The following is a 27,928-nucleotide window of genomic DNA, read 5'->3' on the forward strand; positions in this document are numbered from 1 at the left end:
GCTGCAGGGCTGACCCTCTGTAACTGTTCCCTGCCCAGCTGCAGGGCTGACCCTCTGTAACTCTCCCCTGCCCATCTGCCTACAGTCCATAACGATCTCCTAAAAGTGACTACAATAAACCATTAGCATTACCCATATAGTTACAGTACTTTTCCTCAGTGTCCTGTAATAACAATATATCCTGCAGCACCACATGTAAAGCTTTATGTCATACATCAATTCTCTTTAGGAGGTGTCAGCAAATTCCATTACCTTACACCAGGAACATGACAGTGAGTTTTCCTTGTTTTCCAGCCTTCACCATTTTCAGATCTTAACCCTATAAAGCATCTCTGGGACGAGGTAGAATTGGTTGTTCAGAACATCTCAGCACCTTCATCTAATTTGCAGCAGCTGCAAGAACCTATCCTGTTGGCATGGGCCAGTATTCCTGGAGAACAATCTCAACATCTTGTGCAATCTATGGGTGTCTCTAGTAATGTGGCCATTCAGTGTATGTTTTATACTTGGTGGAGATGACAGGATAAAGCTGATCATAGACATTAGATGTTGTCTGGATCTTCTCACAATGTGACCATTCAGTGTATGTTTTATACTTGGTGGAGATGACAGGATAAAGCTGATCATAGACATTAGATGTTGTCTGGATCTTCTCAAATGTCTTCATCTGTCTGTGACTTTTACAATATTTCTTACAGGGTAAAGATCTGACCCATGTTAATACTACAGAGACATATGTGATGGTTGATGAGCGGTGTAAAGAGGAGATTCCTACAGATAACCGCACAGGTGAGTAGTGACCACTAAATGCAGAGAAGTCACCGGTTCTAATCAGTCACTGGCTTGTAGAGTAACTTTAGGTGTTTGGTTTTTTTTCAGTTGTGTTCACATTAAATTTTTGATGTAGATGTAGGAGCTGATTCATTACGGATTTACCGGGACTATTTTTTTTTTTATTTTCACAATGTGCTAAGAACTATCATGCCAGTAGTCACTTCCTACCTACCTTTTGTGCCTGCTGCTGATCTCTACTGACACATAGTGGTCACAGACGGCTCTTACTGGTGATTCAGCTTCTCTTCCACTCTGCTCTGTTGATGGGGCGTGACTGTTGGTGTCATGCTGATTGATAGTTTAACTGCGGAAAGCTGGCTGTCAATCACCATGACATCGGAAGTCATACCCTATCGACAGAGCAGCTCAGAAGAAGAAGAGCTGCTCGTTGATGTGGAGCAGCTAAATCACCGGCCAGAGTAGTCTGTGACCACTCTTACCGAGCTCTGTGTACAGCGGACAAGTAATTGCCTCTGTTTGCAAATACCTGCCTGTTTAGTTTTAGGCCCATAGTAGAAAAAAAAAAAAAGTAAGTCTTGAACAATCTCCTCAAGATTGACACTCTGCACACCAGTCTTTAATGAAGGGGGTAGTGGGGTAAGTAATGCTGAATTTATTCAGATATGCACACTCTACATCTACTTAGTGGTATGCGCCAGAAATGGTACCCAAGTTAAAGGCGGATTTGAGCAACATTTCTGATGGGTGTAAGTTGATGCCTGTGCCTTGACCACACCAAGCTCTTGGGACTCTGTGCCACACTTTGTGTCTATGAACACTCAGTCACAGGGTAGACTTTAGCGTTCCCATGAATACAGCAGACACCCACCATCTTCCCAGGAATGAGAAAGTGTGATCGTCACTAGGGTTGGCAAACTTCCTGAGTCCAACAGACCAGTCATTGCTACTCTGTTCACTGATACAGGACATACCTGCGGCCCCTCACTGGTTTGAGGGTGAGCACTTACGGCAGGATATGCATAATGCGAACAGCACTCACTGAAGCTTTGTCAGTTGCCTCTGTGATCATGGGGCAACAGGCAGCTATGTATCCTGGGGCCTGACACTTTAAACAAATCACATTTTGCCTTTGGCAAGACGTGGCTCTAGTTCCCTTCTATTGGGTGTCAGCCCCCCTTTGGTAACCCCAGTATGGAGATGTTAAGACCCCTTGCTTCCCCAAGGAACTCACAACTGTCTGGTACCTTTCCACCAGGACCATTCCAAGGATCTCCCGGGGCAACCCACGACTGTACCGGCCTCTGAAGGGAGTGTATGAAGCTGTCCATGATGAGTCTGTCTAGCATATGAGCTGGGGAGGAAGATTATGGTTTTGAACCGGGTGTAGGAGATCAAACATTTGGGACCGGTGTGGGTCAATATGATAGGCCCAGTGGTGCATACGTTGTGCCCTTACAATCAGTCACTGAACGGCTGTGTCAGGAGGCTTGGCTTGTTTTAAAAAGTGGGTGCTTTAAATATGCAAGTAATGCATGATGGGGGAGAGGATGTGCGTCATTACCACGGCGAGGCCCACGACGCCACCAGGGCAGAGCAGCGCTTGCGCAGAGTGCGTCTGTGCTGCCGGAGCTGCAAGCGATGTCATGAGGGTGAGACCACGCCAACAGCGGCAGGAGGAGTGGTCTGCTCATGGTACCACAACAGCGCAGCCCAGCCGCTTCTCGGTGGAGACTGAGATGAACAGCTAGAAAAGTGTGTCCACAAATAGTGACATTGTAGAGTAAGCAATATGTAGTAAACAAAATAGTGTTATGGTAATTCTCGGACAGGAATCTAAACATGAGTGACACAGTTCACATTAACAATAAAGGATCAAAAAGAAAGTGAAAACAAAATGAATATTAATGCTTGATAGTAGTCATCATGAATTTGGCGGACATGCTTAGATTTCTGGAGGTATCAAAGATCCAAATGGTCTAGTAATGTAAACAGACCGGAGCTCATGTAATATAAAGGTGTAGAAGATCAAACCAAATTAGGTCATAGAGGTACCTGTATAACAAAACACAAAAGATGATGAGGACATACAGTTATAAAAATATAAAAGATGTACTAAATAAAAGAAAAAGTGTTAAATCATCAAAGAAAAACTGGCCATTTCATTTAACCTTTTGGGAGCTACAGTATCCAACAGAATGATCCAGCATGTTTCTTTTTGAATCCGCTTATGTTTTCTGTTGCCACCTCTAATGGCTATATCTATATCTCTATATTGAACCCATTCTACGCCTGGGTGGCGAGTATTTTTATTTATACATTTTTAATTTTAATAATGGTGCCGGAGTCAGCATGTGCCCATACAGCGCTATCCTGCACCATTTTTAAAAGACACTGTCTTCAAATTCACGTATTCAGTGTCTTCAGTAAAATGGCGCTATAGTGCGGTTTGCACACGTGCTGACTCCGGCGCCTCACTGCGCAGGCGCCACCCATCCCGGCTTTGGACAGAAGGACGCGTCCAGCATAGATAAGATGTACTGAGAATACAGGGGGGGTGTACTCACTTAAGCTGAGCGCTGTATATATAACGTACTGAGAATACAGGGGGGTGTACTCATTTGCGCAGAGAGCTGTATATATAACGTACTGAGAATACAGGCGGTGTAATCACGCTGAGCGCTGAATGTATAAAGTGCTGAGAATACAGGGGGTGTACTCACTTATGCTGAGCGCTGTATGTACAGTCATGGCCAAAAGTTTTGAGAATGACACCAAAATTATATTTTCCCATGATCTGCTGGCCTCTGGTTTTTATTAGTGTTTGTCTGATGTTTATATCACATACAGAAATATAATTGCAATCATATTATGAGTACCAATAGGTTATATTGACAGTTAGAATGAGTTAATGCAGCAAGTCAATATTTGCAGTGTTGCCCCTTCTTCTTCAAGACCTCTGTAATTCTCCCTGGCATGCTCTCAATCAACTTTTGGACCAAATCCTGACTGATAGCAGTCCATTCTTGCATAATCAATGCTTGCATTTTGCCAGAATTTGTTGGTTTTTGTTTGTCCACCCGTCTCTTGATGATTGACCACAAGTTCTCAATGGGATTAAGATCTGGGGAGTTTCCAGGCCATGGACCCAAAATCTCTATGTTTTGTTCCATGAGCCATTTAGTTATCACCTTTGCTTTATGGCAAGGTGCTCCATCATGCTGGAAAAGGCATTGTTGGGCGCCAAACTGCTCTTGGACGGTTGGGAGAAGTTGCTCTTGGAGGACATTCTGGTACCATTCTTTATTCATGGCTGTGTTTTTAGGCAAGACTGTGAGTGAGCCGATTCCCTTGGCTGAGAAGCAACCCCACACATGAATTGGTTTCAGGATGCTTTACAGTTGGCATGAGACAATACTGGTGGTAGCGCTCACCTCTTCTCCGAATAAGCTGTTTTCCAGATGTCCCAAACAATCGAAAAGGGGATTCATCAGAGAAAATGACTTTGCCCCAGTCCTCAGCAGTCCCCTCCCTGTACCTTTTGCAGAATATCAGTCGGTCCCTGATGTTTTTTCTGGAGAGAAGTGGCTCCTTTGCTGCCCTCCTTGAAACCAGCCCTTGCTCAAAGAGTCTCCGCCTCACAGTGCGTGCAGAAGCACTCACACCAGCCTGCTGCCATTCCTGAGCAAGCTCGGCACTGCTGGTAGTCCCATCCCGCAGCTGAAACAGTTTTAAGATACGGTCCTGGCGCTTGCTGGTCTTTCTTGGGCGCCCTGGAGCCTTTTTGACAACAATGGAAGCTCTCTCCTTGAAGTTCTTGATGATGCGATAGATTGTTGACTGAGGTGCAATCTTTGTAGCTGCGATACTCTTCCCTGTTAGGCCATTTTTGTGCAGTGCAATGATGGCTGCACGTGTTTCTTTAGAGATAACCATGGTTAACTGAAGAGAAACAATGATACCAAGAACCAGCCTCCTTTTAAAGTGTCCAGTGATGTCATTCTTACTTAATCATGACTGATCGCCAGCCCTGTCCTCATCAACACCCACACCTGTGTTAATGGATCAATCACTAAAACGATGTTAGCTGCTCCTTTTAAGGCAGGACTGCAATGATGTTGAAATGTGTTTTGGGGGTTAAAGTTCATTTTCTGGGCAAATATTGACTTTGCAAGTACAGTAATTGCTGTTAAGCTGATCACTCTTTGACATTCAGGAGTATATGCAAATTGCCATTACAAAAAATGAAGCAGTAAACTTTGGAAAAATTACTATTTGTCTCATTCTCAATACTTTTGGCCATGACTGTATAACGCACTGAGAATACAGGGGGGTGTACTCACGCTGAGCGCTGTAGATGTAACATACTGAGAATACAGGTGGTGTACTCACACTGAGCGCTGTATGTATAAAGTACTGAGAATACAGGGGGTATACTCGCGCTGTAGATGTAACATACTAAGAATACAAGGGGTGTACTCACTTACGCTGAGCGCTGTATATTCAACGTACTGAGAATACAACCTGAGTGCTGTATGTATAACGTACTGAGAATGCTTGGGTTGTTCTCACGCTGAGCGCTGAATGTATAACGTATTAATAATACAGGGGGGTGTACTAATTTACGCTGAGCGCTGTATGTATAACGTACTAATAATACAGGGGGGTGTACTAATTTACGCTGAGCACTGTATGTATATCGTACTGAGAATACAGGGGGGTGTACTCATTCACGCTGAGTGCTGTGCATATATATAATGTACTGCGAATACAAGGGGGTGTACTCACAATGAGCGCTGACTGTATAAAGTACTGAGAATACAGGGGGTGTACTCACTTATGCTGAGCGCTGTATGTATAACGCACTGAGCATACAGGGGGTGTACTCGCGCTGAGCGCTGTATGTATAACGTACTAGAATACAGGGGGGTGTACTCACTCACGCTGAGTGCTGTGCATATATATACACTGTGTTCCAAATTATTATGCAAATATTTTCTCAGATTTTCCCAAATTACCTATATGAATTGCAGTCATTGTAATTTTCCAGTCAAATAACTATTTGAGTACAATTGAAAGGTTTTTGTACAAACTGCCTATGATAACAGTATATTTAAAAAAAAATAAAAGACTCAAACTGCACTCAAAATGCATGTTCCAAATTATTATGCACAGCAGAGTTTTCAACCTTTTCATTTTAATAAAGAACAAAAAAAAAAAATGGTCATTTTTGAAATTATAAGCATTAGCAGGTTATTACAGACTGAAATCAAACAGTTTTCAACTTAAAACTTTATTCTAGGTGATGTTACATTAGCACATAGGACCCCTTGTTCGAAAGGAGCTTCTGAACTCTCTCGTCCATTGAATTTGTCAGGTTTAGGATGGTTTCTGCTTCAATTGTTTTGCATGAGGACAGAATACTCTCCCAGAGCTGTTGCTTAGATGTGAACTGCCTCCCGCCATCATAGACACTCCTTTTGATGATGCTCCAGAGGTTCTCAATGGGGTTGAGGTCAGGGGAGCATGGGTGCCACACCATAAGTTTGTCCCCTTTTATGCCCATAGCAGCCAGAGATGCAGATGTGTTATGTGCAGCATGAGACGGGGCATTATCATGCATGAAATGATCTCGATGGTCTAGATGGATGGAGTGGAGGATGGCTGGTTGATGGACACCCCATGCAAACACGGCTACGGCGCTAACAAGGAGGAGGTGGAGTAATGTTTTGGGCTGGAATCATGGGGAGAGAGATTGTCGGCCCTTTTAGGATCCCTGAAGGGTTAAAGATGAACTCCATAATGTATATTGAGTTTCTCAAACAGCACTTCCTTCCATGGTTCAAGAAGAAGAACCGTGCATTCCGCAGCAAGATCATTTTCATGCATGATAATGCCCCGTCTCATGCTGCACATAACACATCTGCATCTCTGGCTGCTATGGGCATAAAAGGGGACAAACTTATGGTGTGGCACCCATGCTCTCCTGACCTCAACCCCATTGAGAACCTCTGGAGCATCATCAAAAGGATTGTCTATGATGGCGGGAAGCAGTTCACATCTAAGCAACAGCTCTGGGAGGGTATTCTGTCCTCATGCAAAACAATTAAAGCAGAAACCATCCAAAACCTGACAAATTCAATGGACGAGAGAGTTCATAGGACCCCTTGTTCGAAAGGAGCTTATGTGCAAATGTAACATCACCTAGAATAAAGTTTTTAGTTGAAAACTGTTTGATTTCAGTTTGTAATAACCTGCTAATGCTTATAATTTCAAAAATGACCATTTTTTTGTTCTTTATTAAAATGAAAAGGTTGAAAACTCTGCTGTGCATAATAATTTGGAACATGCATTTTGAGTGCAGTTTGAGTTTTTTATTTTTTAAAAAATATACTGTTATCATAGGCAGTTTGTACAAAAACCTGTCAATTGTACTCTAATAGTTATTTGACTGGAAAATTACAATGACTGCAATTCATATAGGTAATTTAGGAAAATCTGAGAAATTATTTGCATAATAATTTTGAACACAGTGTATAATGTACTGCGAATACAAGGTGGTGTACTCACACTGAGCGCTGAATGCATAAAGTACTGAGAATACAGGGGGGTGTACTCACGCTGAGCGCTGAATGTATAAAGTACTGAGAATACAGGGGGTGTACTCACTTATGCTGAGCGCTGTATGTATAACGCACTGAGCATACAGGGGGTGTACTCGCGCTGAGCGCTGTATGTATAACGTACTGCGAATACAAGGTGGTGTACTCACACTGAGTGCTGTATGTATAACGCACTGAGCATACAGGGGGTATGCTCGTGCTGAGCGCTGTATGTATAATGTACTGAGAATACAGGGGGGGTGTACTCACTCTGAGCGCTGTAGATGTAACATACTGAGAATACAGGGGGGTGTACTCACTTAAGCTGAGCACTGTATGTATAATGTACTAATAATACAGGGGGGTGTCCTCAAGCTGAGCACTGTATGTATAATGTACTAATAATACAGGGGGGTGTACTCACTGAGCGCTGTATGTATAACGTACTGAGAATACATGGGGGTGGACTCACTTAAGCTGAGCACTGTATGTATAATGTACTGAGAATACAGGGGGGTGTACTCACTGAGCGCTGTATGTATAACGTACTGAGAATACATGGGGGTGGACTCACTTAAGCTGAGCACTGTATGTATAACGTACTGAGAATACAGGGGGGTGTACTCGCTTAGGCTGAGCGCTGTATGTATAATGTACTGAGAATACTGGGGGGTGTACTCACTTATGCTGAGCGCTGTATGTATAACGCACTGAGCATACAGGGGGTGTACTCGCGCTGAGCGCTGTATGTATAACGTACTGCGAATACAAGGTGGTGTACTCACACTGAGTGCTGTATGTATAACGCACTGAGCATACAGGGGGTATGCTCGTGCTGAGCGCTGTATGTATAATGTACTGAGAATACAGGGGGGGTGTACTCACTCTGAGCGCTGTAGATGTAACATACTGAGAATACAGGGGGGTGTACTCACTTAAGCTGAGCACTGTATGTATAATGTACTAATAATACAGGGGGGTGTCCTCAAGCTGAGCACTGTATGTATAATGTACTAATAATACAGGGGGGTGTACTCACTGAGCGCTGTATGTATAACGTACTGAGAATACATGGGGGTGGACTCACTTAAGCTGAGCACTGTATGTATAATGTACTGAGAATACAGGGGGGTGTACTCACTGAGCGCTGTATGTATAACGTACTGAGAATACATGGGGGTGGACTCACTTAAGCTGAGCACTGTATGTATAATGTACTGAGAATACAGGGGGGTGTACTCAGTTACGCTGAGCACTGTATGTATAACGTACTGAGAATACAGGGGGGTGTACTCGCTTAGGCTGAGCGCTGTATGTATAATGTACTGAGAATACTGGGGGTATACTCGCGCTGTAGATGTAACATACTAAGAATACAAGGGGTGTACTCACTTACGCTGAGCGCTGTATATTTAACGTGCTGAGAATACAGAGGGGTGTACTCAACCTGAGTGCTGTATGTATAACGTACTGAGAATGCAGGGGGTGTCCTCAAGCTGAGCGCTGTATGTATAATGTACTAATAATACAGGGGGGTGTACTCACTGAGCGCTGTATGTATAACGTACTGAGAATACATGGGGGTTGACTCACTTATGCTGAGCGCTGTTTGTATAATGTACTGAGAATGTAGGGGGGTGTACTCAGTTACGCTGAGCATTGTATGTATAACGTACTGAGAATACAGGGGGTGTACTGTCTTATGCTGAGTGCTGTATGTATTATGTACTGAGAATACAGGGGTGTACTTTCACTGAGCGCTGTATGTATAACGTACTGAGAATACAGGGGGGTGTGCTCACATACGCTGAGCGCTGTTTGTATAACGTACTGAGAATACAGGGGGGTGTACTCACTTAAGCTGACCGCTGAATGTATAACGTACTAATAATACAGGGGGGTGTACTAATTTACGCTGAGCGCTGTATGTATAACGTACTGAGAATACAGGGGGGTGCACTCGCTCACGCTGAGTGCTGTGCACTCGCTCACGCTGAGTGCTGTGCATATATATAATATACTGCGAATACAGGGGGTGTACTCACACTGAGCGCTGAATGTATAAAGTACTGAGAATACTGGGGGGTGTACTCACGCTGAGCGCTGAATGTATAAAGTACTGAGAATACAGGGGTGTACTCGCGCTGTATGTATAACGTACTGAGAATACAGGGGGGGTGTACTCACGCTGAGCGCTGTAGATGTAACATACTGAGAATACAGGGGGGTGTACTCACTTACGCTGAGCGCTGTATACACTGTGTTCCAAATTACTATGCAAATAATATTTTCTCAGATGTTCCCAAATTACCCATATGAATTGCAGTCATTGTAATTTTCCAGTCAAATAACTATTAGAGTACAATTGACAGGTTTTTGTACAAACTGCCTATGATAACAGTATATTTTTTAAAAAATAAACTCAAACTGCACTCAAAATGCATGTTCCAAATTATTATGCACAGCAGAGTTTTCAACCTTTTCATTTTAATAAAGAACAAAATAATGGTCATTTTAGAAATTATAAGCATTAGCAGGTTATTACAAACTGAAATCAAACCGTTTTCAACTCAAAACTTTATTCTAGGTGCCCCGTCTCATGCTGCACATAACACATCTGCATCTCTGGCTGCTATGGGCATAAAAGGGGACAAACTTATGGTGTGGCCCCCATGCTCCCCTGACCTCAACCCCATTGAGAACCTCTGGAGCATCATCAAAAGGAGTGTCTATGATGGCGGGAGGCAGTTCACATCTAAGCAACAGCTCTGGGAGGGTATTCTGTCCTCATGCAAAACAATTAAAGCAGAAACCATCCAAAACCTGACAAATTCAATGGACGAGAGAGTTCAGAAGCTCCTTTCGAACAAGGGGTCCTATGTGCAAATGTAACATCACCTAGAATAAAGTTTTGAGTTGAAAACTGTTTGATTTCAGTTTGTAATAACCTGCTAATACTTATAATTTCTAAAATGACCATTTTTTTGTTCTTTATTAAAATGAAAAGGTTGAAAACTCTGCTGTGCATAATAATTTGGAACATGCATTTTGAGTGCAGTTTGAGTTTTTTATTTTTTTTTTAAATATACTGTTGTCATAGGCAGTTTGTACAAAAACCTTTCAATTGTACTCAAATAGTTATTTGACTGGAAAATTACAATGACTGCAATTCATATAGGTAATTTGGGGAAATCTGAGAAAATATTATTTGCATAATAATTTGGAACCCAGTGTATTTAACGTACTGAGAATACAGGTGGTGTACTCATGCTGAGCGCTGTATGTATAACGTACTGAGAATACAGGGGGGTGGACTCACTTAAGCTGAGCACTGTATATATAATGTACTGAGAATACAGGGGGTGTACTCAGTTACGTTGAGCACTGTATATATAATGTACTGAGAATACAGGGGGTGTTCTCACGCTGAGCGCTGTACGTATAACGTACTGAGAATGCATGGGGTGTACTCAAGCTGAGCGCTCTATGTATAATGTACTAACATTACAGGGGGGTGTACTCACTCTGAGCGCTGTATGTATAACGTACTGAGAATACAGGGGGGTGTACTCACTCACGCTGAGTGCTGTGCATATATATAATGTACTGAGAATACTGGGGGTGTACTCCCTAATGCTGGGCGCTGTATGTATAATGTACTGAGAATACAGGGGTGTACTCACACTGAGCACTGTATGTATAACGTACTGAGAATACAGGGGGGTGTACTCACTCACGCTGAGTGCTGTGCATATATATAATGTACTGAGAATACTGGGGGTGTACTCCCTAATGCTGAGCGCTGTATGTATAATGTACTGAGAATACAGGGGGTGTACTCACACTGAGCACTGTATGTATAACGTACTGAGAATACAGGGGGGGGTACTCGCTTACGCTGAGCGCTGTTTGTATAACGTACTGAGAATACGGGGGGTGTACTCACTTACGCTGACTGCTGTACGTATAACTTACTGAGAATGCAGGGGGGTGTACTCAAGCTGAGCGCTGAATGTATAATGTACTAATAATACAGGGGGGTGTACTAATTTACGCTGAGCGCTGTATTTATAACTTACTAATAATACATTGGGGTGTACTAATTTACGCTGAGTGCTGTATGTATAAAGTACTAAGAATACAGGGGGGTGTACTCACTCACGCTGAGTGCTGTGCATATATATAATGTACTGCGAATACAGGGGGGTGTACTCACTGAGTGCTGTATGTATAAAGTACTGAGAATACAGTGGGTGTACTCACGCTGAGCGCTATGTGTATAACATACTGAGAATACAGGGGGGTGTACTCGCACTGAGCGCTGTATGTATAATGTACTGATAATACAGGCGGGTGTACTCACTTACGCTGAGCACTGTATGTATAACGAACTGAGAATACAAGGGGTGTACTCACTTACGCTGAGCGCTGTATGTATAACGTACTGATAATACAGGGGGGTGTACTCACGCTGAGCGCTGTAAATGTAACATACTGAGAATACAGGGGGTGTACTTAATTATGCTGAGTGCTGTATGTATAATGAACTGAGAATACAGGGGGCGGGGTGTACTCACTCACACTGAGTGCTGTATATATAATATACTGGGAATACAGGGGGTGTACTCACTCAACGCTGAGTGCTGTATGTATAACGTACTGAGAATACAGGAGGGTGTACAGCCGAACAGTGTGTTGTCTGCCGGGTGCTCGGGTTCGACATATTGCGGATCGGATAGACTGATTGCTGGGTGGGACTGGGTAAAACCCAGCGGTCATGGTACACATCGGTACCAATGACAAAGTTAATTGGAGGTGGAAGGTCCTTTATAAATGAGTACAGGGAACTAGGAGAGAAGCTGAAGGCCAGAACCTCCAAGGAGGTGTTTTCAGAAATACTGCCGGTACCCCGAGCGTCACTAGATAGACAGCAGGAGGTTAGGGAGATAAATAATAGGCTCATAAATTGGTGCAGGAAGGAAGGGTTTGGGTTCGGCCGACTTCGCTGTCGGCTACATGCTCTACTGTAGGGATGGGCTGCATCTCAACGGGGAGGGTGCAGCTATGCTGGGGGAAAAAATGGTCAGATGGATGGAGGAACTTTTAAACTAGGATCTGGGGGGAGGGTATTTGTGCTAATAAGGGGATAGATAGAGTAGACAGAGAGTGGGACAGCAGGGGTTATAGAGGATCTAGGGGGGCTGGGATACGCAAGGAAAGTAGGGAGCCGAGTAGGAGTAACAAATGTGCTAATGGTATTAAATGTTTGGCAAATGCAAGAAGTCTCGCAAGCAAAATGGCTGAACTGGAGACTCTCATGTCGGTTACGGAATATGATGTGGTGGGTATTACGGAAACCTGGCTGGATGAAAGCCAAGACTGGGTGACCTACATGGAGGGTTACACTACATTTAGAAAGGACAGGAAAGACAGAAAAGGTGGAGGAGTGTGTATTTTCCGAAGATCCAACTTAAAACCTGTGATCAATTACAACATTGGGGGGAGCTGCAACAATGTAAAGTCAGTCTGGGTAAATGTACATGGGATGGCCATAATGGAAATTTGCTGATTGGAGTTTGTTACAAGCCACCTAATACAGCTGAACTGGTAGAGGACGAAATGCTGGAACAAATTAAAAAGGCAGCGAATAATAATAGGGTTCTTATTATGGGAGATATTAAATATCAAGATATCCAATGGGATATAGAAGCGTCCAGTTGTGCTAAAAGCTGCAAGTTCTTATCCACAGTTCAGGACATTTAGGCTATGTGCCCACGTAGCAGTTTTGATGCAGAGCGTTTTTGCCTCTGCGTTTTTGCAGGTTTACATGCGTTTTTTCTGCCAGAGAGAAGCGTTTTTACATTCGTTTTCGCATGCGTTTTTTCAAGCAGTTTTCCAAGCGATTTTAGCATCACTTGGAAAAGTGCTTGACAACTTGTTCACACTATATAAATCCATGCAACCGGCATTGATTTATATAGTGTGACCAAGTAATAGTTAAAAAAAAGAATAAGAATGGTAAAAAATAATAAAAAAAAAAGATTATACTCACCTTCCTGTGTCTTCCCGGTGTCATCTCTGCTGTGTCCGGTCTCTTGCATTGCTTGCGGTGGTGTGAAGGACCTGCGGTGACGTCATTGAGTCATGTGATGGGTCATATGACTCAGTGACGTCATGGCAGGTCCTTCACAACAGCGCGAACATTGCAAGAGACCAGACGGCGTGGACAAAACACCGGGAGGACATCGGAAGGTGAGTATAAACTTTATTTTTTATTTTCAATTCTTTTTTTTTTACAGATTCTATGGCACCCAGGTCTGGATGAGTCTGCTCTCCTCCAGACTTGGGTACCATCTGCACATTAGAATGCGCCAATTACGCAAGTACAGATGCAGTCTTGCGGAATTGGCGCGTTCTAATACAAGTCAATGGTGGCGATTACGCTGCGTGTCCGCAAAATTAATGGACATGCGTATTTTTGAGCGCAGCATGGGCATTGAAAGTGTGGAATTGCATTGGAGACCATGGGGGAAGGTTTCCCAAGCGTTTACGCTGCGGAAATTCCGCAGCGTAAACGCTTGAAAGACGCATCGTGGGCACACAGCCTTACCTCTCTCAGCTGGTAGATGAACCAAACAGGGGAGTTAATCTGCTGAATCTAGTCAAATAGACCAGATACTGTTTCAGATCTACAGATGCGGGAGCATTTGGGAAACAGCGACCATAATATGGTAAGTTTCAGTATAATATTAAATAAAACATTTCAAAAAGGAAATGCAAAAACCTGGAATTTTAGGAAAGCTGATTTCAACAAATTAAGGGAAGAGCTTAATCGTGTAGACTGGGACCATGTCATGGTAACTGGTGATACCGAACGTAAATGGGGCATGTTTAAGGAAATGCTACTAGAATCCTGTAGAAAATGTATACCCTCTGCTAATAAAATGTCCAGGAATAAAAAGAAACAATTATGGATAAATAAGACAAAGTTTAATAAGACGAAAAAAAAAGGGCATTCAAAATCTTTAAGGCCGAGAATACAGAAATAGCATTTCAGGAGTATAAAGATCTAAATAAGAAATGTAAAAAAGAAATCAAGCTAGCAAAGTTATCTATAGAGAAACAAATCGCCAGCGACATTAAAATAAATCACAAAAATGTTATATATACAGTGGGTACTGAAAGTATTCAGACCCCTTTAAATTTTTCACTCTTTGTTTCATTGCAGACATTTGGTAAATTCTAAAAAGTTCATTTTTTTCTCAATAACGTACACTCTGCACCCCATCTTGACTGAAAAAAACAAATGTAGAAATTTTTGCAAATTTCTTAAAAAAAAAAAAAAAGAAAAACTGAAATATCACATGGTCATAAGTATTCAGACTCTTTGCTCAGTATTGAGTAGAAGCACCCTTTTGCGCTAGTACAGCCATGAGTCTTCTCGGGAATGATGCAACAAGTTTTTCACACCTGGATTTGGGGATCCTTTGCCATTCTTCCTTGCAGATCCTCTCCAGTTCCGTCAGGTTGGATGGAGAACGTTGGTGGACAGCCATTTTCAGGTCTCTCCAGAGATGCTAAATTGGGTTTAGGTCAGGGCTCTTGCTGGGCCAGTCAAGAATGGTCACAGAGTTGTTCTGCAGCCACTCCTTTGTTATTTTAGCTGTGTGCTTAGAGTCATTGTCTTGTTGGAAGGTGAACTTTCGGCCAAGTCTGAGGTCCAGAACGCTCTGGAAGAGGTTTTCATCCAGGATATCTATGTACTTGGTCGCATTCATGTTTTCTTCAATTGCAACCAGTCGTCCGGGCCCTGCAGCTGAAAAACACCACCCTAGCATGATGCTGCCACCACCATGTTTCACTGTTGGGATTGGGATTACTCAAGGTTCCTAAGGCCACTGTCCTCTTAGGAACCTTGAGTACTGCAGAAATTCTTTTGTAACCTTGGCCAGATCTGTGCCTTGCCACAATTCTGTCTCTGAGCTCATGGGGCAGTTCCTTTTGATCTCATGATTCTCATTTGGTCTGACATGCGCTGTGAGGTCTTATATAGACAGGTGTGTGCCTTTCCAAATCAAGTCCTATCAGTTTAATTAAACACCTCTGGACTCCAATGAAGGAGGAGAACCATCTCAAGGAGGATCACAAGGTACTGTTACCCCTTTATAAATCACTGGTGACAACACATCTGGGATATAGGATCCAGTTTTGAACTCCACATTTTAAAAAGGATATTCAGAAGTTAGTCAGTTCAAAGGTGGGCAAGTAGATTATTACAAGGGATGTAAGGGATCTCCTATGATGAGAGGTTGAAAAAGTTGAGTCTGTTTAGCTTAGAAAAACGACGCCTCAGAGGGAATCTCATTTACGTGTGTGTGTGTGTGTGTGTGTGTGTGTGTGTGTGTGTGTATGTATGTATGTATGTATGTATAATATATATATAATATGTATATATAATCAATGCCACAAGCTACCAGACCTCTGGGATTGGGGGTCAGAACAGGTATTTGCGCTCCTGATGTCCTTAATATGTTCTTGTATGTAGATTTTTAGGGGTCTGGTGGTCATCCCTATATAGATCAGTCTGCAGGGGCAGCTAATATGGTAAATTACTTCTTCTGTCTCACAGGTGATATAGGGGACTATTTTGAAAGTTTAATCTTTACTGGAGTTGAGAAAATTTTACTGTTAGGCTATGTGCACACGATGCGTTTTTAATGCGTTTCCGCAGCGGTTTTGTGCACATGCTGCGGAAATTTCCTCTGTGGATTATCATTGCGGAAAAAAACGCAGCACTACCAATTATTTTGCGGAAGTGCTGCGTCTTCGCCGCCATTGACTTGCATTAGACCGCATGGATTACGCATCACTGTATATGTAGATGCGTAATCCAAGCGTTCTAATGTGCGGATGGTACCCGGGTGTAGAGGTGAGGAGAGAATAAAATAAAAAGTAAATGTATATTTACCTTCTGGCGGCCCGCGCAGCGCTCCTCCTTGCTTCCCGGCACTTTACAGTGGATTGAAGGACCTGCGCTGACGTCAGAGTCATGTGACGGGTCACGCGACGCTGACGTGGGCAGGTCCTTCAATCCACTGCTGCCGGCAGCCCGGGACCGAGCGAAACAAGCCAGCGCGGGCCATCGGAGGGTAAGTATATATTTATTTTTTTATTTTCAGAGTGTGACCTAGTGTTAACAAGCACTTTCCAAGTGATGCTAATCTCTTGGAAAGCGCTTGTCAATCCGCATGCGGAAATGTCAGTGAAGAACGCTTCACATCCGCATGTCCCTGGCAGGAAAACGCATGTACAATCCGCATGCGTTTTTTTCTGCCAGGGAGATGCAGAAACGCTCAGGAAAGAATCCTGAGCATTTCTGCATCGTGGGCACATAGCCTTACTGTTTTAGGGTTATGTTTACAAACAGAGCATCTTCCACAGGGATAATAACCACATGGGGGACCCTTACTGCCAAACAGATACTGAATCTCTGGGGGAATATAATGACTATTGGATAACCTGTCGCCCAATGTATGTGATTTCCGCCAAGTCACCGATGCTGGTTTAGTGAGTTGGTGGCAAAGGTCTTTGTCTGTAAGCAGAATGGGCCAGTGTTTAGCAAGAATATTCCTGATGTTGGTACAATTGGCATTGAACATAGTGACGAATCTAGGTGTCGAGGCCCCTATTTGTCTTTTAAAGTTCATCAATTTTTTTTTTCTAACTTGCGAGGAGGGATTATCTGTCTATGTCTTTGGCTCTCAAGAAGCCTTTGTTGATATCATAGTTTTGTGTAGCCTCTATTCCGAAATAGAGATCTTTTGCTTGTTTCAAAAATATCATCGTTTGAACAGATTCGGTGAGCTCTTAAAAACCTGACCAATAGGAATAGAACTCTTGAATTTAAAGAGGTGTGAGGTAAAATGTAGTAAAGCAGGGGTCCTCAAACTTTTTAAACAGGGGGCCAGTTCACGGTCCCTCAGAACATTGGAGGGCCGGAATATAGTTTTTAAAAAAAGCTATAAACAAATTCCTATGCACACTGCACATATCTTATTTTGTAGTAAAAAAAACAATACAGGAACAAATACTATATTTAAAATGAAGAACAAGTAAAGTTAAATCAACCGGTATTTCAATAGGTAGGTAACTGTACCCAATAGGCAGCATAGGTCCTCAATAGGCAGGTAAATGTCCCCAATAGGCAGCATAGGTCCTCAATAGGCAGGTAAATGTTCCCAATAGGCAGCATAGGTTCCCAATAGGCAGCATAGGTTCCCAATAGGCAGCATAGGTCCCCAATAGGCAGGTAAATGTACCCAATAGGCAGCATAGGTCCCCAATAGGCAGCATAGGTCCCCAATAGGCAGCATAGGTTCCCAATAGGCAGGTAAATGTCCCCAATAGGCAGCATAGGTCCCCAGTAGGCAGGTAAATGTTCCCAATAGGCAGTATAGGTCCCCAATAGGCAGGTAAATGTCCCAGATAGGCAGTATAGGTCCCCAATAGGCAGCATAGGTCCTCAATAGGCAGGCTGTTTCCCCCTTATAATGCCCTATGCAGGCTGTTCCCCCCCCCCCCCTTATTACACCCCATGCAGGATTTCCCTTTCTCCCACCATATAATGCCCCGTGCAAGATATCACTCCCCTGTCTTTATAATGCCCCATTCAGGATGTCACCCCCCCCCCCCATATAATGCCCCATTCAGGATGTCACCCCCCCCCCATATAATGACGCAAGCAGGATATCACTCCCCTGTCTTTATAATGCCCCATGCTGGATGTCACCCCCCCATATAATGCCCCATGCAGGATGTCACCCCCCCCATATAATGCCCCTGTGACGGCACTCGGGAGGGCGCGGTGTAAAGACGTCACCGCGCCCTCTGACCTGAGACGTCACAGGGAGCGCAGACCAGGAAGACAGCGGATCTGCGGAGGCACGGGGAGAGGTAAGTATCGGGCTGCCGGGGCTCTGAGAAAGTGGGGGGTAAAGAATGGGAGAAGAGGGTTGCATTGACAATCCAACACAATTGGCAGCACTTTGAACACATTTTATAAGTGGTCATGAAAGAATAAAGTTACGTTAAAACCAAGCACACCATTGTTTTTCTTATGAAATTCTCAATAAGTTTGATGTATCATTGAAAAAAATAGTTGGATCCAAAATGGCCGACTTCAAAATGGCCACCATGGTCACCACCCATCTGGAAAAATTTCCCCCCTCCCATATACTAATGTGCCACAAACAGGAAGTTGATATCACCAACCATTCCCATTTTATTTAGGTGTATCCATATTAATGGCCCACCCTGTAGATCATTATTATTGAGGTGACAGATGAATTCGTCAAGCTGCAACATGGAGCCCTGCCAGATAAACAGCACGTCATCAATATAGCTTGACCAAGAGATAACTGCATCATGACATGATATGTTAAGGACCATTTCCCTTTCCCACAGCCTCAGGAAAAGATTAGCATGTGAGGGAGCACAATACGCCCCCATTACTGTGCCCTAGAGCTGTAGGAAGGGGCAGTCTTTAAAGATAAATTTATGAATGAGAATAAATTGAAGCAGTGTCAGGATGAAATCAATCAGTTCTGGGTCCAACTTAGTCATTTGAAGAAAATACTTGGCTGCTTGATTTTTGTGCAATGAACCATTGTCTTGATATCCTTATAAGGCAATCTTCCTTGGGAGCCTTGGTTGGGATTCTCCTGTCTCTTATCACAGGGAAAAATTCCATCTCTCCCTCCTTTTTTTTTAGCTGTGCTTCTCCCATTTTTCTAATTACTTGATTTTGTATAATTATTTATATGTATTTTTTTTAATAAACTTTAATATAATTCTTTCATCCCTCTTGCCTTTGGATTTCTTGAATAATTATGATATATATATATAGGGTCTTTTACTGGATATTTAAAAGAAACCTATTTTTTTTGGGTTATGTTATCTTCTCAATATTGTCTGCTTTTGCTCCTGCAGTCGCTTTTACCCAAGACATTCGGTTTCCCCGCGGCAGTTACATGTGCCCCTTGTGATTTGTGCCCCTTGTGATTTGTGCCCCTTGTGATTCGTGCAGATGCCTCTGCACCAACTGTAATGTTTCTACTCACTCTGTTGCGCTTCAGGTAAGCACGGGAAGTGGTTTAAGTAAAACATCCAGATTGGTTTATTAAGACTCCATAAACGGCCTGTCAGTGAAGGCAAAACAAACGGTTCAATTAATGGCACTTTAGTGATAATTTAGGACACTCAGGCTGGATAGCATTCAGTATACCAGACATCACACATGAGGCATTCTTACCTGATTGCTCATAACCTGGCTCTTGCCACACCCTATTAACACTCTCAGCGCCATACATGCTGGAGCTTACCACACCCTATTAACACTCTCAGCACCATACATGCTGGAGCTTACTTCCGGGCTTACATCACTGAGGACAACCACCTCCGTGGTACATATCCATAGCTCCCAACCGTTCCAGATTCGGCGGGACTGTCCCGATTTGAGGGACTGAGACAGTCCCGCGTCACATCACATCTCAGCTGTTCTCCCGGCTTCTATTTATACTTGCCTTTCTGACTCGTCTTCATCACTCCATAGCTCCTCCTCCTTGGGGGAGGGGCCATTCATCTCTTCTCAATGCATAAATTCAAATTGTATATTTACCTTTTCTCCTTCTTGTTATCGGGTCTCCCCGGGACTCAAACTTGCATCACAGTGTTCAGAGGCTGTTGCTCTACCACTGATCTACAGCCCATAGTGATCTTAATGGGTGAATTTGGTAATCTTGACCTCTATATTGCAGGCAATGCTTCAGAAGCAGAGTATACATCTCCATAGAAATACTTTGTGTATATAACAATGTATTTTTATGGTGGCTGTATACTGAGGTGAAGAAAAATAATTTTTTTTGGTTTTTATAAAAGTAGTAAAATAATAAGCAATTACAATTTTTTTTTCTTGCCTTTGAGTCTACCCACACCTTGAATGCACAACCTTGACATTATAGATGGGAGATTTATTATGCTGAGCCACAAACTCTAGTGATGTCACTGGCAGAATTTTGTGTACTTTATCTGTACAGCAGATTATACTGATATATTGTAGCCAGCAGTGTATTTCTATGTATTTTTATTCTAGAGGGAGAATAAGAGATTTTTTTAATAATGAAAACACTTGACAATGAAAGTCATTTTTCATACTTTTTTTTTAAATAATAAACATCAAAAATCAGAAAATAACATGGACATATTTGGTGTCCCTGTAATCACAACGACCCGCACAACACCGCGATCAGATTATTTACGAGGATCAGTAAAAGGCGTAAAAAAATGGCGTGATTTGATATTTTTCTCTATTAAACCCATAAAAAATGTAATAAAACTGTAATGCTGGGGCCGTGCGTTTTTTCTGCAGGTGTCCTCACCACACGGCGCAGTAACAATCTTATTGTGTGTTTGCGGCGTTTCTTTTATGTGTTTTCCCTCTTATTTGATGCGATTTCGGTGCAGATATGAAGCAGAGTTTTTAACTTTTCTTTATTACATTTAATACAAAATTCTGCACTTAAAAATGCAGCAGCGGTTTTTTCTTCATGCGTTTTTTCAGAAGAAGCCTATAGCGAGTGTACCCAAACCGCAGAGTTCAGCGGGGTCTTTAGATCACAGAGAGCAGAGATTTCATGGAATCACATTCACTTTGCTTCAAAATTTACACCTTGTTCAGATGTAGCGTAACTGCTGCTTATTTTCTATTTAACTGTCCAAGGAAAGTGGATGTGATTTCATGAGAACTGCGCCTGCTATTAGAATACGACAAACAGTATTTTACATTATTTAGAAGTTAGTATTTATCTATTTTCCTGTCTCTTCACTAGTTTTTACATGTGTTCTTCCTTTCCCTTTTCTTTCCTATTCCTTTTCTTCCCCTCGTACCTCTTAAATGTTTTATATATAAGGTATCTTATATGTGTATTATAACCCCTTTCCCTCGCCTATTCTGTACATGCCAATCATTTTCATTTTCCTTCTTTCCGTTTAATTTTTTCTTTTTCCTTTTTTCCCCCCCCATTTTCCTTACTAAATCATATTTTTCCTTCCCCCTTCTCATCCCTAACCCTTTCCACCATTTATTTTGCCTATATCTTTCATCCCATTAAAATTTGCTTTCTTTGCTTTTATTTTGTTCTTGTTTGCTTATATTTTACTGTGTATTTATAATATGTCCTCCCCCTTTTTCTATATTACTGTGTATTTATAATATGTCCTCCCCCTTTTTCTTTACCCCATTTATGTAAAAAATTCTTAAAGTAGTTTTTATTAACAAAAAAGACGCCACCTGGGTGTCCAAGTACGCGGCTGAACTCTAGGGTTTTGGTGCTTTTTTTTTCTCTAGATGCTTCCAGGTGTAGCCTAAAAAAATGCAGATACTTTATTAAGTGCAGAATCAAAGCTTTTCTGTATTATAAAAAGAACAATAAAAACACAGCTTCACATCTGCACCAAAAATGCATCAAATAAGGGGGAGAACATTGTTATTGTGTAGTTTGGTGCAGACAGCTGCAGAAAACAAAAAACAAAGTATTTCTGCAATGTGTGAACACGGCCTTACAGTCACAAAAAAAAGCCGGATGTCATATAGTGAAGCTACATAAAGTTGAGAGTTCTGGCGGCTCTGACTGTGAATGAAGGAACAAAATATAATCCCAACTAGAGAAGCGCAGAACGCACAGATGATGTCGCACCGGCCCTAGGTGAAAAAAAGCCGCACCAGGAATGCCAGAAAGTTAGAGATTCGCGACCTCCCGTCCAGTCACCAGGTAGCACTGATCTGGATGCTGGACCAGAGACTCGTGAATTGATCCGCTCATCTCTAGTTTCAACTGTCCCAGATACAGTGGACAGTCCTGGATTTGGGTCTACGCCCTGCAGTCTCGGGCGTCTGCTAAATTTCCCTCACTGCCGATGCCCCTCTGACATCTCCTGCCAGGGGAGAAAAAAATGGTAAATGGGTATGGATTGGGGTGTGGCCAGGGTGTGGCCAACATTTGGTCTGTCCCTCTTTCTGTTCTTCAAACTCCCATCAATGATGTGTCCGGAAGCCATCTTACAGAAGCTTTGAAAAATCTCAATTTTTACATGTGCGGAAAAAACTAATGACTCACAGATTGCAAAAACTGATACATCGACTAAAACTGGATCCAGGACAAAGTTATTCAAGAATGACCAAAAAAAACTGATTTCTGATTGAGGCCTAAAGCTGCAGTCACATTCTGAAGTGCTGTGCGCTGAGCACTCTGTCTGGGGTTTATGTCTTTATACACAAGAACGGTATGCACACGGGCCTTTGACGTGTCCTTTCACTGCAATGATTTTTTTTTTTATTATTTCAAAATCACTTTATTGGGATTTTACATAACACATTAATGTATTATAAAATGAACAAACTATTGTAAGAGCAGGAGGATGGGTAGAGGTAGTGAAAGGAGTGGATTGTGGTAATGGTTGAACTTAACTCCTTCATTTCCCAAGCGTGTTTTCACCAGGAATAATTTTACACTTATGACCACTGTCACTTTATGTGGTAACAACTCTAGAATGCTTCAACGGATCCCACTGACTGTTTTCGTGTTACATATTGTACTTCATGATTCGTGGTAAAATTTGTTTGATATGACTTACGTTTATTTGTGAAAAATCGGAAATGTGGCAAAAATTTTGAAACTTTTACAATTTTCAAACTTTTAATTTCCCACTTCTCTTCTTTACGTCAGCACAATTTTTGAAACCTAATTTTTTGTTAGGAAGTTAGAATGGTTAAAAGTTGACCAGTGACTTCTCATTTTTTTTTCAACAATTTACAAAAACATTTTATAGGGAACACATCACATTTGAAGTGACTTTGAGGGGTCTAAATGACAGAAAATACCCAAAAGTGACACCATTGTAAAACTGGACCCCACAAGGTGCTCAAAACCAAATTCAAGAAGTTTATCCATCCTTCAGGTGCTTTACAGGAACTGAAGCAACGTGAAAGGAAAAAAATAACATTTCATTTTTTTTCCAAACCTTTTAATTTAGACCCAATTTTTTTTTTTTCACAAAGGTAACAGGAGAAAATGGACTGCAAAATGTGTTGGGCAATTTCTCCTGAGCACGCCAATGCCCCATATATGGGGGAAAACTACTGTTTGGGCGCACAGCTCGGAAAGGAAGGAGCACTGTTTTGACTTTATGAACGTAAAAATTGGCTGGAAGCGAGAGCGGACACCATGTTGTGTTTGGAGAGCCCCTGATGTGCCTAAACAGTGGAAACCCTCCTCAAGTGACACCATTTTGGAATGTGTGATGAGCACCTTGAACCCCCAGGTGCCTCACAGAAGTTCAGATCGTAGTGCCATGAAAATAAAGTAATCCCATTTTTCCCACAAAAATGTTCTTTTAAACCATATTTTTTATTTCACAAGGGTAACAAGAGAAAATGCCTCTGTTAAGTGGTGTTCTTCTTTTCAGAAGGGCATGAAACTGTGGCTGACCGCGCTTTTATGCATGCCTTAAAAGACGGACACCACTGGATCGTAGACCAGGCGGCGTCCACAGTGCCTCCATCTGCCTCATCATTGGGAATCTTCCGCCGGGGGTTCTGTCTGAATCAAGTATTTCAGAGATTTACACGGAAACCCCGGTGTATGCGCTCAGTGCAGAGCGCAGAATAAATGTGAGCCGAGCCTTACTGCGATCTTTGGGAGGCAGAATGAACAAATCAACAGCAGGTGAAGAATTGGTTTTATGTTTTTTAACGCCGTTCCTTGTGCAGTGTAAGCAATTAGACGACTTTATTCTTCGTTTCTGTTCGATTGAAGCAATACCAGAAAAAACAGCAATACAGGAATTATGTGTTGTTTTTTTTTATGCTGTGCCACTTGTGGCAAAAGTGATAAACCAGGTTTATTCTTTGTGTCAGTATGACTGCAGAAATACCACATTTATATAATTTTATGTTTTGGCGTTTTACACAATAAAAAATATTTTTTTTCTAGAAAAAATAAATAGTTATATGCTATTAAGTATATAATATAAATAGTACTATAATTCCAATGCAATGTTACTGACAAATAATAAAATCATTTTTATTCTTAGCAGATGACTGTACCAGAAGTTCTGAAGGACAGCTGATATTCTCAGATTTTTCAGCAGATAATCTTGGTATCACAGCCGATACTTGTGAAGAACATGTCATTATACCAGATACACCTCAAGATATTATCAGAAAAAATCTGTCATCTGATCCTTTTCAGCAGGTCCTTGTTTCTGCTTCATCAAGGACAAATATGCAAAACAAAAGTCACACAAGGGCTGCTGACCATGAAATAGCTGACATATGGGAGAAACCATTTTCATGTTCGGAATGTGGGAAATGTTTTACAATGAAACACCACCTCTTTGCACATCAGCTAATACGCACAAGGAAGAAATCATTTTCATGTTCAGAATGTGGAAAACGATATAGTGGGAAATCCGTACTTTTTCACCATCAGAGAATTCACACAGGCGAGAAGCCATTTTCTTGTTCAGAATGCGGGAAATGTTTTACAGAGAAATCAAATCTTGTTACACATCAAAGAATTCACACAGGGGAGAAGCCATTTTCATGTTCAGAATGTGGGAAATGTTTTACAACAAAATCATGTCTTGTTAGACATCAGAAAATACACACAGGGGAGAAACCATTTTCATGTTCAGAATGTGGAAAACGATATAGTGAGAAATCCGACCTTTCTCACCATCAGAGAATTCACACAGGGGAGAAGCCATTTTCTTGTTCAAAATGTGGGAAATCTTTTACACACAATTCAAATTTTGTGATGCATCAGAGAATTCACACAGGGGAGAAGCCATTTTCATGTTCAGAATGTGGGAAATGTTTTACAGAGAAATCAAGTCTTGTTACACATCAGAGAATTCACACAGGGGAGAAGCCATTTTCTTGTTCAGAATGTGGGAAATGTTTTAGATATAAATCAAATCTTGTTACACATCAGAAAATTCATACAGGGGAGAAGCCATTTTCATGTTCAGAATGTGGGAAATGTTTTAATCGGAAAACAAATCTTATTACACATCTAAAAACTCACACAGGAAAGTAGCCATTTTCTTTTTATTCAAATTCAAAGTTTTATTGATTGTGTAACATCATAATATAACAATAAACACAAAATCAAAGACTGAAAGAGAAAAAAACAGAGAAAAGTGATATATCAACTTCATTACATAAAGAATCAAAGCATATAAATAAAGAGTGATAATCCTGGTATAAATATCCTGAAACCGATGTAGTATATGGATAAGCAAGACAATTCAAGGATGGGAAGTGAGGAGAAGAAAAAGAAAAATCAAGGGGATCCATGGGTATTCATCACTTTATAGTTTAGATTGGATTAAAAACTTAGGATAGTTTGGTAGAGTGGAAATGAGGGGAAGGTTTCCCAATGGAACCATTTATTAGGGTTTGTAATAGGCTCTTATTGTCTTTGGGCTATTATCTTTTCAATAGCATAGGTTCTAGCCATTTCTATGAAGCATTCTTCTAAAGAAAGGGGTCTACTGAATTCCAATGATGTGGTATTGTTTTAGCGGCCTAAAGTAGATGTCTTTTAATAGGGATTTTCTTATACATGTTTTCTATGCTCAAACAGGTATACAACTGTGTAGCCTCTGGTGTCCTAGGTACTGATACTCCTGTCACCTCCTTAATAACTCTGATGACCTCGTTCCAGAAAACTAGAGCCGGGCAAGACCACCATATATGTGACATAGTCTCACCCTGCAACGCCAACATAGAATGAATACCTCAGGGAACAATTTATGCAAAGCGGTGGGGACCCGGTACACACAACATTTCCAAAAGGGATTATAGAGACACGGGGTCGAGGGGTTTATTGAACCCTCAAACAGACAATAACATATAGAACAGTCCCACAAAATACCCACGTTGGTGCACAATTGCAAAATTACAGCGTGTTCAGAGCAGCTGCGACTTGAGGGCTTCCAAGGCCGACTACCCCCACCAGTGGCACCCCGCTTTTGCCAGGCACCCACAGAGAAGAGGTAACAACAAGCTTAGGAAGCTGTCAGTCTATTGAGGCACATGGCCAGGTGGCTGACTGGTCCCAACCTGGTTTCTCTGAATGCCTCCTTGGAGCTAGGTGACCGGATGCTCCCTGTGAAGGATCACCTCGCCTCCCACCTGACGTCACTATTACGCCAGACGGATCACGTGATACACATCCGTACTTTGCACCAACGTAACGTTCTGCACCCCTCTGGGACATGTAAGGTCAGATTGGTACAGTTTTACAGACACCGGGTTCTGGAAGGTACCGAGCGTGAGAAGAGGTGGCCCACTCAGTCACTGACGTGGCACCACACTCGCTCACATCACTGTCAGGCTGAGAGGCCCCTTTGACTAGCCCCAGTGAAACAGAACCTTTTCAGCCTGGTAGAGCCGCCACCAGTTCCTATTTGATATAAGACCCGGTCCGTTAACTGAAATTATATCGGGCCAGAAACAAGCCCCGGTAGCATGGGAATTAAACCGAACAACGGACATGTGGATTCGTGGAACGAGATAAAACAGCAGCCTAAGGTTAAATTATATACTTAATCGACTTAAGGGTACACTAGACAATACACCATATACACAAGTGTTATACACTTGAAACCAGAAGTTTACATACACTATATAAAAAGACACGCATGCATGTTTTTCACAATATCTGACATGAAATCAGAATAAAAATTTCCTGTTTTAGGTCAATTAGGATTACCATAATTTTTAATATTTGCCAAATGCCAGAATAATGAGAGAATGTTTTAAGGCATTTTTATTACTTACTGCAAAGTCAAAAGTTTACAGACACTAAGATTACTATGCTTTTAAACAATTCTGGACTGCCCATATGATAATGTCATGTGTTTGGAAGCTTCTGATAGTTTTTTTTGGCAACATCTGAATTTATTAGAGACACACCTGAAACACACTGCTTTTTTGTGTAGCATCATGGGACTTCAGGGCTCTAGCTATCATCCTCCCAGGTTTGTTTCCAAATTCATAGAATTTACTATAGCCCAGTTGAAGTAAGCGCCTATGGGAGATCTAGATATCTATATGTTTGGCTTCCATTCTGGTTTTAAGAAGGTTCCTAAGTGTTGTCATGAAAAGTGCCTGTTTGTAGATCATTTCTAGTTTAATGATATTCTGGAGGGCTGTTTTTAAAGCCTGTGCCCTGTTCTTTTTGATTCTTGCACCATGTTTGATGAACCCCACTCCCCCCTTAGGACACATATAAAAACTTCCAATTTAATTGCGGTGGCAGTATTTTCGGCAGGGCTGTGGAGTTGGAGTCGTGGAGTCGGTGCCCATTTTGTCGGAGTCAGTATAAAATGTACAAACTCCGACTCCTAAAATATATAATAAATTTGGTACAGTAGTTCAATGCAGTTTGTGGGGAATATTTTTTCATAAG

The 27,928-nt window shown here is 41.9% G+C and overlaps 1 protein-coding gene across 2 annotated transcripts in view; it reads left to right on the forward strand.

The window, feature by feature from the left end:
• The window catches only part of LOC141270745 (uncharacterized), a 34,273-nt gene extending 8,251 nt beyond the window's left edge, over positions 1-26,022 (forward strand). Inside the window, exons 5-6 of one of the 2 annotated variants that reach the window (XM_073680850.1) lie at positions 699-789; positions 24,543-26,022. In XM_073680850.1, coding sequence (XP_073536951.1) covers positions 699-789; positions 24,543-25,549 — 1,098 coding nt within the window. In that variant the 3' untranslated portion in view covers positions 25,550-26,022. The remainder of the gene's footprint in view (positions 1-698; positions 790-24,542) is intronic. The other variant, XM_073680852.1, reaches the window with a different exon arrangement.
• Positions 26,023-27,928: the final 1,906 nt, after the last annotated feature.

The sequence above is a fragment of the Phyllobates terribilis genome, unplaced genomic scaffold (genome assembly GCF_046119375.1).
Source record: "Phyllobates terribilis strain yellow unplaced genomic scaffold, ASM4611937v1 Scaffold_5__5_contigs__length_657084704, whole genome shotgun sequence".
Classification (NCBI taxonomy): domain Eukaryota; kingdom Metazoa; phylum Chordata; class Amphibia; order Anura; family Dendrobatidae; genus Phyllobates; species Phyllobates terribilis.